The sequence below is a fragment of the Astatotilapia calliptera genome, chromosome 10, assembly GCF_900246225.1.
Source record: "Astatotilapia calliptera chromosome 10, fAstCal1.2, whole genome shotgun sequence".
Taxonomy (NCBI): domain Eukaryota; kingdom Metazoa; phylum Chordata; class Actinopteri; order Cichliformes; family Cichlidae; genus Astatotilapia; species Astatotilapia calliptera.
Window position 1 is genome coordinate 9,166,147 of NC_039311.1, and position 16,910 is coordinate 9,183,056.

The window sequence follows — 16,910 nt, forward strand, 5'->3', positions numbered from 1 at the left end:
ATTCAGCTAAACGGTGCATATCATAACCCATAATGAGTGCCACACAATACACTTCAGTGCAGGCTGTCTTTACTTGAACATATTAATTAATGCATCTTCAGTTCTGGCTTGACGGGCTTTCAGATTCTTTGATGGTGCATCTTGTACTAAACTTCATAACGTCAAATTAGCAACAATAAGTACACATTCCCATAGTAATAAGATGAGGTGACTAAGTCACAAGGAACCTACAGTACACATAGTTCTATAAGTATTTCATTAAATGTAATTAAATTACATTAAATGTAAATCTGTAATTGAGTAATTTATACTTTTTAAAATGTATTTACTTATATTAGGCTATCTGTGTGGTGTACCTTTTATAGTGAGGATTAGCTATAGTTGTGCATACTTATTTTGGTTCAGAGTTTCTACTTTATTTTATTTTTTTATTTTTATTTTATTTTATTTTTTTCATTGTTGTTCAGTTTTCCTTTCATTTGATAGCTTGTTGGCAAAAAAACCCACAGGAAAGTAAAAAATAAAAAGAGCTTTATTTCGTATTACAGTGTATTCTATGGAAGCATTAATAATAATAATACATTTTATTTGAAAGCGCCTTTCAAAACACTCAAGGTCACTGTACACGGAATAAAAAGCAACATATAAGCAAGCAATATTGTCAGTCTTGTGCTAAATGGTGTGAAAGGAGAAAACTTTTTACTTTTGCATTTATTTAAAGCTTCTTCAAAACAAAGATTCAAAGAATAATAAAAGCAACAAATATGAAAAGTTAAACTTAAAAATCATAATAACACAAAATAAATTATAAACAGAAAAAAAGAAGGAAAAACTGCCTTAAAAGTGAAAGAAAAAAATGTGATAAAGGCATTAGCAGTTATACAAAGCCAAATGATAAAAATGTGTGGAATTTAGTAATTGTGGTGTCCTGGCTGCAAAGACTCGATCAACTTTAGTGACTAATTCTTCTAAGTCTTTAAAAGTCTGTAGCAGATGGCGGTCTGTGGAATAACTGTACAGATGTTCGACTTTCCAAAAATTCAAATACACCGTGCATCTAAAAGAGAAGCTGGGCATCCAACAATGTGTGACTAATTCATCACCTGGAGAATCTGAATATCTGTACAAATTCAACTGCAATCAACCTAAAAGCTGGTTAGATTTCAGTCTATAGCTCAAAGCGACCGACCAACAGGCTGAGTAGACTACAGAGCCCTGTAGTCAGAATGGCTCAGACAATTATGTTTGTAGTAGCATTTGCTGAGAGACACGGTAACAGTAGATAGCATCTTTTTCCCGTCCCACCCTTACCAACACGTCCAATATACTGTGAGGATCTATCGCTGCTTCCATATTTTCTATACCAGTTGATGACCTACAGTGATAATTGTGATGTATGGCCAAAGGTGCTGGACCTCGGCTGCTGACCTTTCCACAATCTCATACTGGGGAACCTTTACCATCGACCTCCTTTGCCCCTCCCCATTTTCCACAGATCGTATTCCAGGGGCTCCAACCTTCCTCTCCCCTCCTCCTCAGCCATGTACATATTGTAGTTGGCTCAACGTACGAAGCCCGAAACACTCCAGTGGTTCCATGAATGTTAATGCTGGGATAAAGGAGCAGAGGAGAGGGGAGGGAGGCACAGTACAATGGACAACTTTACCTGGCCTGCAATGCACAGCTATATGAAGCTTCTTCCATGTTACGGTTCATATTGATTAAGCCATGTTTTCCTTGTTATAGTATGTGTGTGAAATATTAAGTGTGTGAGCAGCATTTTCAGGACGAGTCGCAATCACACTCCCCAACCATGCGCTGTAATAATTTCACATTTTGTATACAAAATGTAAGGACGACTTTTTGCTATTTGATCTTTGTGTAATTTTGGTGCAATCAAGATTTTAAAAAATTGCTGCTGATGTGTGCCAAAGTTCACTTCAGTCTTTACCAGGCTTGGGTACAGAGGAAATGGCAGCACTATGAAGTGACAATCACAGAGTGTTGCAAGCTTTTACTCCTGCAGAGGGCTGAAGTGCTGCTTTCCTGCCCTCAAAAGAGGTTCACAACCTCTGTATACCCTGCATTTAAGATGCTCTAAATCATTTATTTAAGTATTGATCTATACGTGGATTTGCATTTCAGGAACTGAGTTTGCGTTGAGACACTATCAAAGATTACAAACCACAAAACCTGGGATGCATGGGGAAATATCACTATCGTTCTAATCTCACTATCATGAAACTAAATTCAAACAAAGCCACCAGAGTGACAACAATATTTTACTTTCTGATATAGGTTCAGCTTCACTGGAAGTTTCAAGACTGCATTTATATTCTCATATGCATTATTCACAATATATAGCACTGTGCAAAGTTTGGAGCCACCTCTCATTTCTTTATAGTTTATTAGAAACATGGGAAATATGTGTGATATGAAACAACAAGCATAAATGGAAATACAGTATAAGTGCAAAAAGAGACTGAAAGTCAATATTTGGTGATGCTCATAGTGCTCCATTGTGTGCTTTTGCAAAGCTCAATTCAATTCAAATCAATTCAATTTTATTTATACAGCTCCAAATCACAACAACAGTTGCCTCAAAGTGCTTTATATTGTAAGGTAGGCTCTACAATAAGTAGCAAAGTATATTCTGAGTGTTTTCACTGGCAGGGATGTAAAAGTATCCAGGTATGCTTACTGCATTAGCAGTGTGCTTGGGATCATTGACATGCATAAAATGAAGCAGCTGCCAATCAATTTTGTATTGCATCATCGTGGGTAAAAATGTGACGGTACTTTAATGATTTCAAAATAAATGGTAAATGGCCTGTATTTATATAGCGCTTTACTAGTCCCTAAGGACCCCAAAGTGCTTTACATATCCAGTCATCCACCCATTCACACACACATTCACACACTGGTGATGGCAAGCTACATTGTAGCCACAGCCACCCTGGGGCGCACTGACAGAGGCGAGGCTGCCGGACACTGGCGCCACCGGGCCCTCTTACCACCACCAGTAGGCAACGGGTGAAGTGTCTTGCCCAAGGACACAACGACCGAGACTGTCCAAGCCGGGGCTCGAACCGGCAACCTTCCGATTACAAGGCGAACTCCCAACTCTTGAGCCACGATCATACCTTAAGTTTTGACAAAATCCTCAACACCGCTGACTGTTTTATAAATGGCTGTAGACACTCACTGCTGGACCGCTCTCCTGAACACTTTTAGACTTAGTGACATTTTTAACTAAAACAAAAACTTTAATCACTCAATAAGATTTGTTGCCACTGATTTTCAGTCCAGTTGTGTCCAGCCTTTCTTCCTTCTCCAAGAATGGCTTCTTGATTGCTACCCTTCAACTGAGATTATTTCCAATTGAGGCTTCACAGAGCAGTAGATGGATCAGCTGAAGGGCCAGATGCATCTCTCAGATCTTGTGTCAGGACATTTCTGGATCTTTTTTCATCATATCACGACTTTTATCTTAGGCCTGTTCCTTCTTTTCTCCTCCACTTGTCCAGCTTCTTAAAACTGCACACCATGGGGTGCAGTGTCTTTCCAACAGCATTGTATGATAACACACTTTTTAAAATTGCACATGATGCAACGTGAAATTTTTTTTGTTTTTTTTGTCAGTTATTGAAAAAAAATATTTTCCTCAGTGTGCCTTCAGTATATAAGAGAAACAGGTTTGAAGCCAACATTTATTTCAATACCGTAGGGGAAAAATTAATTAAAAAATGACCACATACTCATAAAATTGATAGCATTGTAGTGCCCTGGCCTGTTATAAATTTGCAGTATGTCTGAAATGTAAAAAGACAGGGAGGGACGCAGAGATGAGATGAGCTCTTCAAAATCCTCTGCCTGGAAAAAAGGGGAGAACAGCTGGGACCTGGCACTCCCTCTGTGTCTGTCTACTCTTTGTCATGGCCAAAAGACTCTTGTTTTCAGGCAGTAATCAGACAGCCCTGGGGCTCTGTAAAGACCCTGTTCTCTTTTCATCTCAACTGTTGCATACACCCTGCTAATTGGAATCCTGCAACTGGGTCACAGGCATTGTCTCTCAAGTGCTGTCAAGTCATTGTGACGCGTGAATGTGGAATTATGGTTGTCTCCGATGCATGATTGAGTCTTCTCATCGTAATGCCTCTTTTTCAGTCTCATCACAGATGTGAATTTTTCCCCCTTTCTTTCACTAATATTTCTTTCTGCCCCCTCCTGTTTTTGTCACTTTTTTTGCGTGACACCAGAAGTAACTGGGTCTTGTCATTTGGGTAAAGATGAATATTTAATTCAACTGTAGTAACATTTAAAGTAATCTTCTTTATTTATTTATTTCCAACAAAGCTTATAACTATATATCAGCAGATCTGGTTTGCATCCTTAACTAGAGAAAGATCATTACAAGTTTCTGTCAGTTTCACCTACTGATCCTCTTCCCTCCAGTGGCTGACGAGGAACCTGATTTCGCAGTTTGTCAGTGATTAAAAGCAGAATTAATCGGCCTAGCATGCCACTACAAATGAGCAAGAACCCTCTGGGAGACCAGCAAGACCAAGCAAGGCACATTTCCAATTATACTACCAAATGAATCATTTCTTTTATTGGGCCGTCTATAATTGTGGTGGGTATTGGGTGCATGCAACTCAATTTGTCTTACATATTTGTTGGTAACATGGTAATAGAGTTGACAGAGCCAAGGGGATGATATGAAAGAAAGAGCCGGAATAAAAAAAAAAGAAGAAAAAAGGGGAGGATGAGCTAGATCCCTCAATATTTGTTTGATCTGCTTCATCCTCCTTAATACTGTTGAAGTTTAAAAGCCAGAGAGAAAAATGGCACTTTAATCATCTGTGGATTGAGGAATGGGAAGACTATCATTTTCAAATAATCAGAAAATGTCTCTCCAGAGTCACAGACTTTGTTCTGACTACTGGAATTAACGAGGCTTCCAGTGATGTGATTATCAGTCGCCGGAATCATCGATACAGAAAAATAATTGACAAATTAAATTAGCATAAATTCTTGAAAACAAGACATTTGTTAAAAAAAATAAATCAAAAAACTTTAAACTAAGTTGGGTAAGCTTTATTTAAAGTTGAAGTTACATTTAGAGCACATCGTCATCAGTGGAGATTATTTTCCGTCTTCAATTAGGAAACATCCAGTTACTTAGAAAGCAGCTGGGAAGCTTGTCAGTACAGGTGTCAACACACACACACACACACACACACACACACACACACACACACACACACACACACACACACACACACACACACACACACACACACACACACACACACACACACACACACACACACACACACACACACACAGAAAAGGCACAGCAATAACTATGAAGCCATTTCACATTGCCAACATTGGTATTCAGCAGGGCATTATAATGACACAATGATCCAAAAGTCTAAATTTAACAATGTAGTGCCCTTTAGCCGTTGTTATTATTAGCATTATGTACTCAGTTCCTAACAACAGGTTGTCTTTCTATCATAACACAAATACAGTCGAATATGTGATTCAGAAGACTGGTTTAAATGGTAAAAATAAAAAACATTTCATACACCAGACGTAAAAACTTCAGCAACAGTTGATTACAGTTAAAATGTAACGTATATGTGAACAGTAGCTTTTATCATTTCACAGACATTTTTAAAAGATTTGGCCATTTGATTGTTAATTCAAATACATCTCTTTAGAAAAAAAAAACAGAAACTCAAACAAATAAAACATAAATTTAGAACAAGCTTAACTTAAGACTCAACAGCTGTTGAGGAAAGAGGAAAAAAGATCTTTCTGAGCAAGCTTACGTTTTAAACTCCGTCTCCATTTCGTATTCAAGCTTTCGTCAACTCTCCGTGCGTTACTGTTTGTTTCCCTTTGTGCATTTATGTTTGCACGTATGCTAGATGCAACATTTCAAATGCAGGCTTGATTCTGGCTGCAATGTAAGGGAACAGTAAGCACTAAAGTGCCTCTAAAGCAGCATTTACTGTGTGAAGGGGACAGCTGTGGTTTTGTTGTGAGGCGAGCTGCCCATTGCTCACTGCAGGGTAACTGTGCAATAGTTGGGGTTTAAAAGGGACCTTTCTGCTGCTCCCTGCTGAGCTCCCCTGTTCAATTCTGTCTTTGTTCAGTAACTAAGTGCTCCATGCTTAGGAGTGTAAAAAAAAAACACCTTTCTTTCTAACTCCTCTATCAATGTGTCGCCACTGTTGAGCTGGTCATCAAACGCTTGCAAATCTTAGCAAGCGTATGTCACAAACCTAGGTGTCTTTTTAAGAACAGCGTGTTTAATTTATACTTGGGAACACTCCAGTTGAAAAGCATGGATTATCATGGAAGCATAGACATCCTCTCGAGTCATCTGTGTAAACTCCAAACGTATTATTAAATTAAATTCACTAGATATTTCTACATTGTCATTCTTTTAATTGCTCTTCAGTACAAAACACATGAATTAATCTTAAACACTAGCACATGTGTACTGCCATTTACAAAATGTTATAAATGATGTCAGTCAACTCTTGATCACTGAGAATCATTGCCAGCGGTTCATTAACAACGTGGCTGCTGCCAGCGGTCATCACGCTGGCTCCTCTAGCCTCAATCTCCAGATCAGGTTGAACCAGGCTCTGTTTAGGTCTGACTATGGCCTAAGCTGGGCTTTAAGCCAAGCATGGGCAAAGACAGGCCCCCACTAGGAGGATGCTGATGTCTCCATAGTGGACAGGATACGTACCACTTCTGCTCTCTGAGTAGGTGAGATGTGCTGGGTCATGTGCACAATAGAATCCATGGCAACCTCTGGATTGGCTTGAACAAGGCTGGGAGAAAAAAAAAAGAGAGGGAAACAAAAGAAAATGAGCCTGTCAGGTGGGCGAATGAAGGTTAAGAAAGGAGAAAATGAGCTATTTAATTCCAGCACTCAGCAGCAGTTTGCGCTGTTGCACAGCTTTGAATGATCACCTGCGAATCTGCTTGAGGATGTGGTCTCTGCGGATGTACTTGATGTTCTCGTCAATGACTGATCTTGCACCCTCTTCTTCAGCTAGCTGCCTCTCCAGCCATGCCACCACTTCTTCATTGTTATCCCACAGATAGGCCTGCAGAACACAGAGAGCGTTAAAGGACAGAAAATGAATCATTGTATGCAGCATTTAAGCATATATAAAGCCTGAAAATCCCACTTTTTTCATGATGCAACAATGAGTGGAAGTAAAAGCAATTAAAAGTTACACACCATATTAAAAGATAAAATTAGCAAAATATCATGAATCAACAAATAAATATCAACATCAACAACAACAAAAAAGATGGACAGGCACAAAGTGGGGGCCTGATGTCTTGCTGACTGGACCTGATGGAAAAATTAGTATTCATGAGTGCTGGCATTTTCTGTTCCCAAACAAAGCCAGGCTGGAGGGCTTAGTGAAGATTTGGGGGTTTAATGGGCTCTTGCCTTTTTATGAACAGTCCTGCTTGAGGTCCACAAGAACATTTAACGCCCTTATTAATCATTTTTAATCTGTTTGCTTTTAATTAAGAAACAGCGTGTTGCTCTCCTATCTGCACGTGCCAGGGCTGTGATTAATTGTGGCTTAAGACAGCCAGTCCTGATTAGGGTAATGTATTAGCTAACAAGAAGGCCACTTCTTAAGAGATCTCAAACACTGAGCCGACTCCTGTCACCCCAGCGGCTGGAGCTCTGAGCCTTAGAAGCAAGGAAGCACAGAAGGAAGGAAGGAAAGATGATGACTTTCACAGAGCGATACACAATGAGACATTACCAAAAAAAAAAAAAAATCTAACATGAAAGGCACTGAAAAGCAGAAATGTCTACAATCCTGTGTGGATGTGTGGAAATGATGAAAAGGTTCACTACATGACAGATATTTTGTTATTCCACAATTCTGGTTTCAGTCTACTGTCAAAATAACTAGAATTTACCAGTATTTTAAATATTCAAAGTTTTTATTTTGAATGAATTCTACACGATCCCGTCGCTCTCTAAAGTCAAACTTTTAAATTTATGAACCACCACATCCTTCCATATTATCATACTTTTCACTCAGAGCCAATACATATTGAACGATTTTACAACAAAACCTAAAAACGCCAACAAAATACTTTTTACCTTTACAGCCCCCTCGGCCTCCACAAACCAGCGGCGCAACATCGCCTGGATCTGCCCATCTGTCAGCTCGCTGTTGGCCACCTGGATCTTCCTCTTTACGGTTTCCTCCAGCAGCAGACGCCGCAGACGCCAGTAGAAGAACTGACGGGATGTCTGCCATTCTAGGATATCCTGAAGAGGCAAAAGACAAGCATCTAGCGTTACAAAGAGCTGGTATCATGAAGAGCTACGTTTTAATCCTGCTGAATGCCAATTTTAATGTGGAGCATTGAATTCTGTATCAAGTGAAGCCAAAGGTGTGGCACTCAGGTAGCACTAATTAAGTAGACCACTGTATTACCTGGCTTAAAAACTGTCTGCTTTGACACAAATGTCAATGAATTTATAGGTTTCATTCATAAAATAAAATCTAATTCGACACATTTAAAATGTAATTGTTGTAAAGCGGATTGGTGTGTTAATAACACATGCTGTTCTTCACATTACAGTGAACTGATGGTCTGAGGATGTCTGTTCTCCTTTTCCGTGCTAGTATACTTTAGAATAGGTAATAATCCTCTCCTGTATATAGCATGTAGGGCAGGAAAGAGGGGAAGAGAAAAAAAAAAACCACCCCGACTGCCATCCATCTGTAAAACACCCCTCTGGTCATGTGAGCAAAGTGTGTATCTGTGTGTATTTGTATGTGAAAGATGGGTCTGTGAAGGCACAGAATGAGATGGGGTCTGCCTAAGGCTGCTCTGTAGTTGCTAAGGTGATAGACCAGGGTCATCAGAAGATAATTATAAGGATGAATCTCGCAGCCTGTTGAGACCAAACATTATTCACTAGGCAGGTGCAGCAGCAGCTAGACTGATACTCCCCTATGGGCTTTTCAGGTTATTCACAGACTACACCTTCATATGTGCACACGTGATAGTGTTAGCTCTCACCGTGATGACCCCCTTCTCTTGCATGCGACCTGGGGTGTCATGGAGGTCCGCAAACTGTACAGCCACCTGATGGTAGATGGGCAAAAGAAACTCCTCACGCTCCTTAAGTTTGGTTTCAAGCTCTTTGCGATCAGGAGGGCTCAGCTCTGGGGTTCCTGTTGGAAGTTTCAGAGTAATAGCATGAAACATATTAGGCATATTTCACTGGATTATTCTAAAAAGTTGAATTTAGGGATCAGCAATCAAAAGTGCATGTGCTTATCTACATTTCTGAGCACGTATAATGTAACTGTATTTTCTGTTTACCTCTGTACTATCAGCCTATATATTTTTTTTTATGCAGGCAGTTGCATGGTAGTCCTGTATTTGCCTTTGGTATGTTATACATAAACACAGGTTCTCTATGAGAATGTAGTTGGGAATCAACTTCTGCTAATAGTGTTTTATTCTAGCACCGCCCCCAAACCCTCACTTCTCTCAGAGCAGACAGATGAGCTCCCAAAACCCTCACAGTAAACCATCACTATGCCGAAAGCTCCAAGCAATTGCAGCATTGGTCCAAAGGGGAAAAAAAAAATCAATAGTCTGCATGGGAGAGACAGTAGAGCTAGTGATTAATCTGGGAAGGTTGTGACCGACATCTCCCAGGGGAATGCAAAAAAGATGACACAAAATCAAGAATGACAGGGAAAGCATAAATGCTCACACCTTTTGCTTCTCCCTTAAATGAAGGTAAGACCAAACAGGGAGGAAGAGAGATAGCCCTAAAGAGGAATACTCAGATTTCAAGTGTGGGGCTTACCCAATTTTTCAGCCAAGCCCATGTAGACTGGATCTACTCTTCTCATGGTCTTGACCAGATCCTTCCTTCTAAACTTGATCTCGACTGTCCCTTCAGGCTCCAACACACCACCTCTGGAAACAGAAAGGATTTAAGTGAGGAAAGACAAGGTATTAAAAAAAATAAAAAATAAAAATCTGCCTCCTTTTCTCCAAAGCTCACCGGCTGTCCTTGTCGGCGTACATCTCCATGTGCCGGGGGTTGATGGTGGGATCTATAACGACCCAGGAGCCTCCTCTCAGCTCAGCCTGCGGGGGGATATAAACCAATACTGGCTGCTTGTACTCTCTCAGCCCATCCACAATGTAGGCCCCGAATTTCAGCACTTGGTCGTACATATCTAAAGAGGATAAAACCATATTAGATGAAGATGGGGTTCAATCACTAATTGGTTGGTGACTGAGGCAGAAGTACCTTTCATCCCTCCAGAAAAGCCCCTCCAATTGGCAAACACAATGAGAGGTAAGCCCTCCCGGTTTAGGTCCTTAATGGCCTGAGCAGTTTTGAAAGCAGAATCTGGGAACCACACCTGTCCTGCCTGTTGGATGAGCTAAATATAAAATAAAAACGAAAGAAGCGGTATCAGTACAAAGGTGTCTGTGAATGTGTTGTGTGCCTGTTCATTCTTGAATATATACACACTCAGTGACCCTTACCTTAGCCTCGGAGTCTAAATTGGCTGGATCAGCTGGGATCGACAGTTCCACTGACCTGGTTTCCACAGCAACAACTCCAGTCGGTATCCCACCGAGTCTGTAAAGAGGCCATCCACTGTTAAAATCTACAAAATACCTTGATATGATTTTTAAAAGCTAATCAATTTTTTTGTTTTGTTTTGTATATCAATAACGTTTAGTGACATGTAACCTGGTTTTATTTGGGACTTACCTGGCTCTGCCTACCACTACACTCTGAGCCCACGGCTGCATGATCTCCATGAAAGAGCCATGGTCGAAGAAGCCAAGCTGCCAGGAACCCTTTGGAGCTTTATTGAGAGAGAGCAGAATACATGCACAGAGTAAATAAAGGCAAAAAGTGAAGTTAATTAATGAAAATTCTAAATGCAACACAATCAGATCCACTTCCAAAAAGCATTCTCTCTTCTCGTGATATTTTTAAAATCCCTAGCTCTCTTCTGTGTGCAGACTCAGCGTGTATATTCGCAGGATCTGTCATCTTGGCACCGCCCGTGATAGATGACTGTATAAGCAGACTTGCTCAGCTCTTTTTCTGCCTGTACACCCCAAGAAACATGCCCAGCCTAAGAGGTTACCATTCAATTAAGCTTGGCCACTCATCACTACCAGACATTGACTGGCTTCCCACACGGTTCCCCGATCTCTTTGCCATCCCAAGCAGTAATTACACTGATGTGGAACCTGCTCAGTCCTGACCTGCAGTGTAAAACACACTGCATCAATTTTGGTGCTGATCTGGCCTTTGGCGGCATGGTGTTAGGCTTCACTGTTTCTTGCTTAGTTTCTTAATAGCCTTTCTCTTGTAATGAATTATTTCAACCTTTAACTCTTAGGCTATCAGGCTGAAATAATAAATCTTTATATTTACTTTAAATAACACAAAAGAAAATGTGGCTTGACTTTTTAACAACTGCTGATGAAGCAATATTGATGATCATTAGGGGAAAAGTGAAGTGTATACATTATTTTTATAGTCAAAGCTTAGATTTGAGAGCTTAGATGCTAAACAAATCACTACAGCTTTTTTTTTGACTATGTTCAGAATTATAACATCAATAGCATTAATAATTAATAGGATGATTTCTAGTAAATAAAACTGGGCATTTAATACAGAGTAACAAAGAAGCTACAGTGAATAGAAGGTCTGCATTTTTTTTTAATACACACTCTTCAAATATTACTCGAGAATTGATTTGCTAGTCCAAACATTTTCATAATCAAATTTAAATACGTCCACATTAGGCACTCACTCTGACTGGGGCGTCCTGCCAACATCCAGCGAGGGTCATAAGGAGCCTTGGTAGGTACAAACTCTACCAGTCGATCTATGGGATCCTTGGCATTGAGGATGGGCACTGGGCTAGATTTACACTGAGGAAAAGATCACTCATTATGATCATGATATCACATTATTAAATGAAATTGTACATTACATTATTATATTTACATACGTTCTAAACATCGAGCTGTTACCTTGGGCATGTAGGACAGCCACTGCAAAAGAGTGAAGACTCCCTCAAAGTCATCGCAAACAGTGCAGTGAGTGACACCATTGTTGTGCATGATCTGAACTCCACCGAGTTGGTTGTTGGATGTATACACTTCTCTGCCCAGCACCTAATGTAGGAAAAGGACAAATGTATGGATTTGTGGGGAAATGTTTGACAAAGGTATTTTATTTTAGATCAGGCAACTAATGAAGGCAATGTTTCAAAACCTGAAGCATTAGTTTCCCGCTTAATTGAACAGAATGTGGATTTACCCTTTAAAAACTAGTTTCAAACTAAGTCAGAATACTGTTGCGCAACACTGGCTGACAACAGGAAGTGTTGTAAACAAGTTTCTAGTCTGTGAATCCAGGTTACGGCAGCCTTGTCGATACCCCTCTTTCACAGTAGTCACATTTTTGGGGACAGCGCCTGCTTCTCTTCATAGCCGATTTCCTAACACATTGCATGAATTAACACGTCCCTTTCTTAACAAGAAAAGCTAATTCATTATACTGGCTTACATCCATTTCTGGTGTGCAACAAAAACCAATGTATCTGTATACATTTAGAGCCACCAAACTTATTTTATCTTCATGTTGTTCCTTTGCCAACCTGAAGCCATAAAATCTCACTTCCAGCCCACCCTATTTTCATAAGCATCTCAGAACAGGTGGCAGGGCCCTGACATGCTTCTATAAAAATCAGAGAGGAGCTCAATCCCTACCCTCAGCTCTCACCTTTTCAGCCATCATTTACTTTTTTTATTACCATTAATGGTTATGTATCTGGCTACAAATCTAGGGCACTCTCCTAAAGCTGTCAGGAAAGCTGGCTGCCCCAAGAAACATTGCAGTCACCTTGACATACACAAAACCCCTGTGCCTCTGGCCATCGCCAGATTCATTAAGATTCCACTGCGGAGAGAAGAGGAGGAGACAAAGGCGGAGGAACGAAGGGAGATGATTGGAAGGAAGAAAACGAGGCACCAAGTGGTAGCAACAGCTCGCTGGGGTATTTGTGCTAGTAGTTACTATCCATTCCCCATGAAAATAGGAGTTCTTTCCAGCAGTTAATGAAATGATGATCTCTGGGTGGTAGCCTCCTGCTCTCTATTAAGTTTCAGTTAATAGCCAGGAAGTCACATGATAAATGAGCAGGCCAAAAAAAAAAAAAAAAAAAATCTTAAATCAGTGTTGCTGGTTAAAATCATTTTCTCCAAATAAAAAACAAAAAAACGTGTTGCTATTCATCACCTCTATATTGTGGACATTTGTCAGTAACCATTATTGTGATGCTGCTCCTACAAATGGAGCAAAACAGTGGGACAATCTAAAAACAATTGAGCTTCCAGCAAATAGATATATCATCATTGGGCCATTTGCATGGTTTGTCATGTTGTGAACTGTCATCCAATTTGAAATGAAATCATCTTAATGCACTGACAAGGACAGACAATGGGTAGCAAGCCAAAAGGAGGCAGCGATGCGTGCAGACACGCACACAGACACACACTAATCAAGTGTATACAGGCGAGAAAAAAACCAAAAAACAATCTGCATCAGCAAAACTTTTCATTCTGATTAAAAACAAATGATATGGGTGTCCTGCACTGCAGCCTCTGGCATGTCACTCTATTTCTATGCAAATACAACTTCATGGTGCGCTTTCAATTATTCCACTTTGAGTGGCAGCCAGGCCTGTGGCTGGGATCGGAAAGGGAATCCCAGTAGAACACAGCGAGGTGGAGGGAATGAGCTTCAAAATTGCTCAAACAGGGAGGGGGGAACAAGCCATATAAACCGAAAAATAAAAATAAAATCATCAAAGCACACACCGTTTTCTGTTACATTTTTTTCATAATTCAAAAAACAAACAAACAAACAAAAAAAGGACGAAAAACATAAAAGACCCATTTGACCTTCCTGCCATATTAGCTAAAAAATTTAAAAGTCAACTAATGAATATATATTGGTTTGCTCATTAAAGCGCAGATGCATTAATTATATGAATTTAGAAACAGCTCATTTGGTGTTCACTCCCCATTACAGGAGAAGCAGAGTGCACATGTGTACAACACAATCATGTTTTTCTTCTACAACAGCAGAAAGGCACCATCACTGTATTCTACTGTATCTAAATTACACAAAAATGACCCATTTCACCTTATTGAGGGCTCCAGCTCCAGTAAGGATGATGTGGGAGTTGTCCACTTGTATGGTCCTCTGTCCAAGCCTCACCAGATAGGCTCCAATACCTATGGCTCGGCATGTGACCTAGAGGAGTGCAAGATTTCCAATAAGCAACCATCCAGCTTTTCACGTCTTTACATACAGCAAGTCTTTCTTCTTAACAGAACATACAAACTCAAGGCAAAGCAGAAGACTACATATATGAATGTGTGTTTTCACACAAGTGCGCACTTGAATCTTACCAGATTCATCGTGATGATCTCCTCGTAAGCCAGAGAGGATTCTCCGGCAATCATTCCCGACCCTCTCAGATTCTCCACACCCAGCCCCTCATCTTTACCTATAATGTCAGTGATCTTGTACCTGCGTGACAACACATACATTCACTCAAATCCAGATGCGATGACCCCCTCTTACCTTTGTCTCAATCTGTCACATCTTGTGTTTGAAGCTTGAAGATTACAAGCTTATAAAATCATATCCTCACATACAAAATTAACTATTAATGCATACTTAAAAAAAAAAAAATTACCTCGATTCACCCTCATCCTCCACATGTTCGCAATGCACTGAGTTTAGAGCTGAAACCTTCTTGTAATCCTGAGGTGTGAGGTAGAGATACTTGAAACCCTGTAGGAAAAACAAAACATGCAACTGAAATAAGGTTGACAGCTTAAAAATTGACAAAAATGAAGATGCAGCAGACAAAAAGTCAGGAAACTTTTTTTTTAAAGACAGAAAAAAAGGAACAAAAAAAAAAATTGAGAGAACAGATTAGTCTCAGAATTTATATACTACACCTTTAGTAAAAAACAAAAAACAAAACTTAATACATAATAATAAACCTTCAAATGCAAATACACTGAGATAATGACAGCAATTCTGAAACAAAAAAATCTTTTAGAATTATGGAAAACTAAATAACTAAAACTTACTAAAATAAGTATTAGGAATATTACGATATTCTCAATAATTATCTACAAATAGTGATTAGTGGATTTCACTTAAAATAAAAAAAAAAAATTCTATACAAATTTAAATTAAAGTTTAAGTATAGCCTAATGTCTCTGAGACTCTGCTGGCTGACCTTGTAAGGATCAGCTGGATCTTGCCAGGCCACATGAAACATATGTCTGATTTCCTCTGCCAGACCGATGCGTGCACCGCTGTTGGCCGCAATATAGAGTCGGGGGATGCCACTTTCCCGAGCCATCTCTGAGGCTCGCAGGAACAGCATGTCCTCCTGGGGCCCAAAGGAGCCTATCTTGTGTGTGATGTCATTGCTTATGACAATGATCTCACGTCCTGCTGGGTACTCTGGGGTTCGCAGGGTCATCCGCCATGCCACCATGCCAATCTGGAGAGATCAAATAGGGAAACTTTAACCCAATAAATACAGAATATCTGTAAGTATTAGACAATAAATAATCCACATTAGCTGCATAGTTGTTTTTCTGATTTTGACCATGTTTGCTCAACGGTGGAATAAAAAGTGTGAAATCCTCCATATTTGTTGAATCAAGACAGAATCAGAACGCAGCTTTACATCTTTGGAATAAATAGAAGTATAATATATACAGTCATCTATTTATCTATACTACCATCTTTATTGCATCAGAGCAAAAGAAAATGTGTACATTCTGAAATAAGAGGCGAGTGTGTCAAAAAATGTCAATGTCAAAAATTCCTGCTTTTCAAGGTTTGTTTTCATGCTTCAAGCTTAAACACGGACCTCGTTGCCCCCTGGCAGTCGATTCATCTGTACCAGCTGACCTTGAGCATCAAGAACCAGCTCTGTGAAGGTGAGCAGCTCAGAAGGAAGAGGACACTGAGGTAAGTCGGCAAAAGCCTGACATGAATGCCAAAGCTTTTTCAGAGCCTGAAGATAGGATAAAATAGGCAGCATGTTAATATGTTATTATTTAGTACATCTAAGCAGAAGCTAAATATAATAGGCACGTTTTTGTACAGTACCTGTCTGAACATTTCTGGAAAGTCATAGACATAGGTGGTGCCCAGAGATTGTGCTTGGAAGCGTTTAGACTGCAACAGGTCTTTGGTAACATATGGTGTATTGATGAGCATGCCATGCAAGGGGCCCTGCTTGTCTCCATATGCTTGGAACATAATCTGGAAAAAGGCCAGAAGTGGTCACTTTAGTGATACAATGATCTCTTCAACAACCTTGGCATTAAGATGAAATCAAGATGAAAACACATGACAGGAAAAAAAAAAACAACTAAAAAAAACGTGATAATGATTAAAAGCACTTCTCATAGTTACTGGACATCAAAAGAATTCCTCTCATGTAGCGCTCTCACTATGTTGCAACTTTAGTATGTGTTATTACTTCATTATTTATCCTCCCAACAATATTACATTTTAATGCATGAAATGAGTACAGCTAAAACACTTCGAGCTGTCACTTTTGTTGGTAACCATATAACAGTCTTCACATAAAAAACAAACTGTGAATCTCTTATATAATGGAACCATTAAAGCCACCACAGAGCAAACATGGGAAAAAGACAAAAATAAGACATGAAATGTGTTGAAGATGACAGAAATCTTCCTTCATTGCTTCATGTAGCTT

At 39.7% G+C, this 16,910-nt stretch overlaps 1 protein-coding gene across 9 annotated transcripts in view; it reads right to left on the reverse strand.

The window, feature by feature from the left end:
* Positions 1 to 5,306: 5,306 nt before the first annotated feature.
* Positions 5,307 to 16,910, reverse strand: part of acaca (acetyl-CoA carboxylase alpha) — a 33,431-nt gene continuing 21,827 nt past the window's right edge. For all 9 annotated transcript variants that reach the window (XM_026181382.1, XM_026181387.1, XM_026181380.1 and 6 more), the window contains 17 exons: positions 16,292 to 16,447; positions 16,050 to 16,196; positions 15,405 to 15,674; positions 14,850 to 14,947; positions 14,560 to 14,680; positions 14,291 to 14,401; positions 12,112 to 12,255; positions 11,889 to 12,009; positions 10,829 to 10,925; positions 10,597 to 10,693; positions 10,355 to 10,490; positions 10,103 to 10,280; positions 9,902 to 10,014; positions 9,100 to 9,254; positions 8,168 to 8,338; positions 7,000 to 7,136; positions 5,307 to 6,857 (listed from right to left, as the gene is read on the reverse strand). In XM_026181382.1, the coding sequence (XP_026037167.1) occupies positions 6,731 to 6,857; positions 7,000 to 7,136; positions 8,168 to 8,338; positions 9,100 to 9,254; positions 9,902 to 10,014; positions 10,103 to 10,280; positions 10,355 to 10,490; positions 10,597 to 10,693; positions 10,829 to 10,925; positions 11,889 to 12,009; positions 12,112 to 12,255; positions 14,291 to 14,401; positions 14,560 to 14,680; positions 14,850 to 14,947; positions 15,405 to 15,674; positions 16,050 to 16,196; positions 16,292 to 16,447 (2,379 nt within the window). In that variant the 3' untranslated portion in view covers positions 5,307 to 6,730. The remainder of the gene's footprint in view (positions 6,858 to 6,999; positions 7,137 to 8,167; positions 8,339 to 9,099; positions 9,255 to 9,901; positions 10,015 to 10,102; positions 10,281 to 10,354; positions 10,491 to 10,596; positions 10,694 to 10,828; positions 10,926 to 11,888; positions 12,010 to 12,111; positions 12,256 to 14,290; positions 14,402 to 14,559; positions 14,681 to 14,849; positions 14,948 to 15,404; positions 15,675 to 16,049; positions 16,197 to 16,291; positions 16,448 to 16,910) is intronic.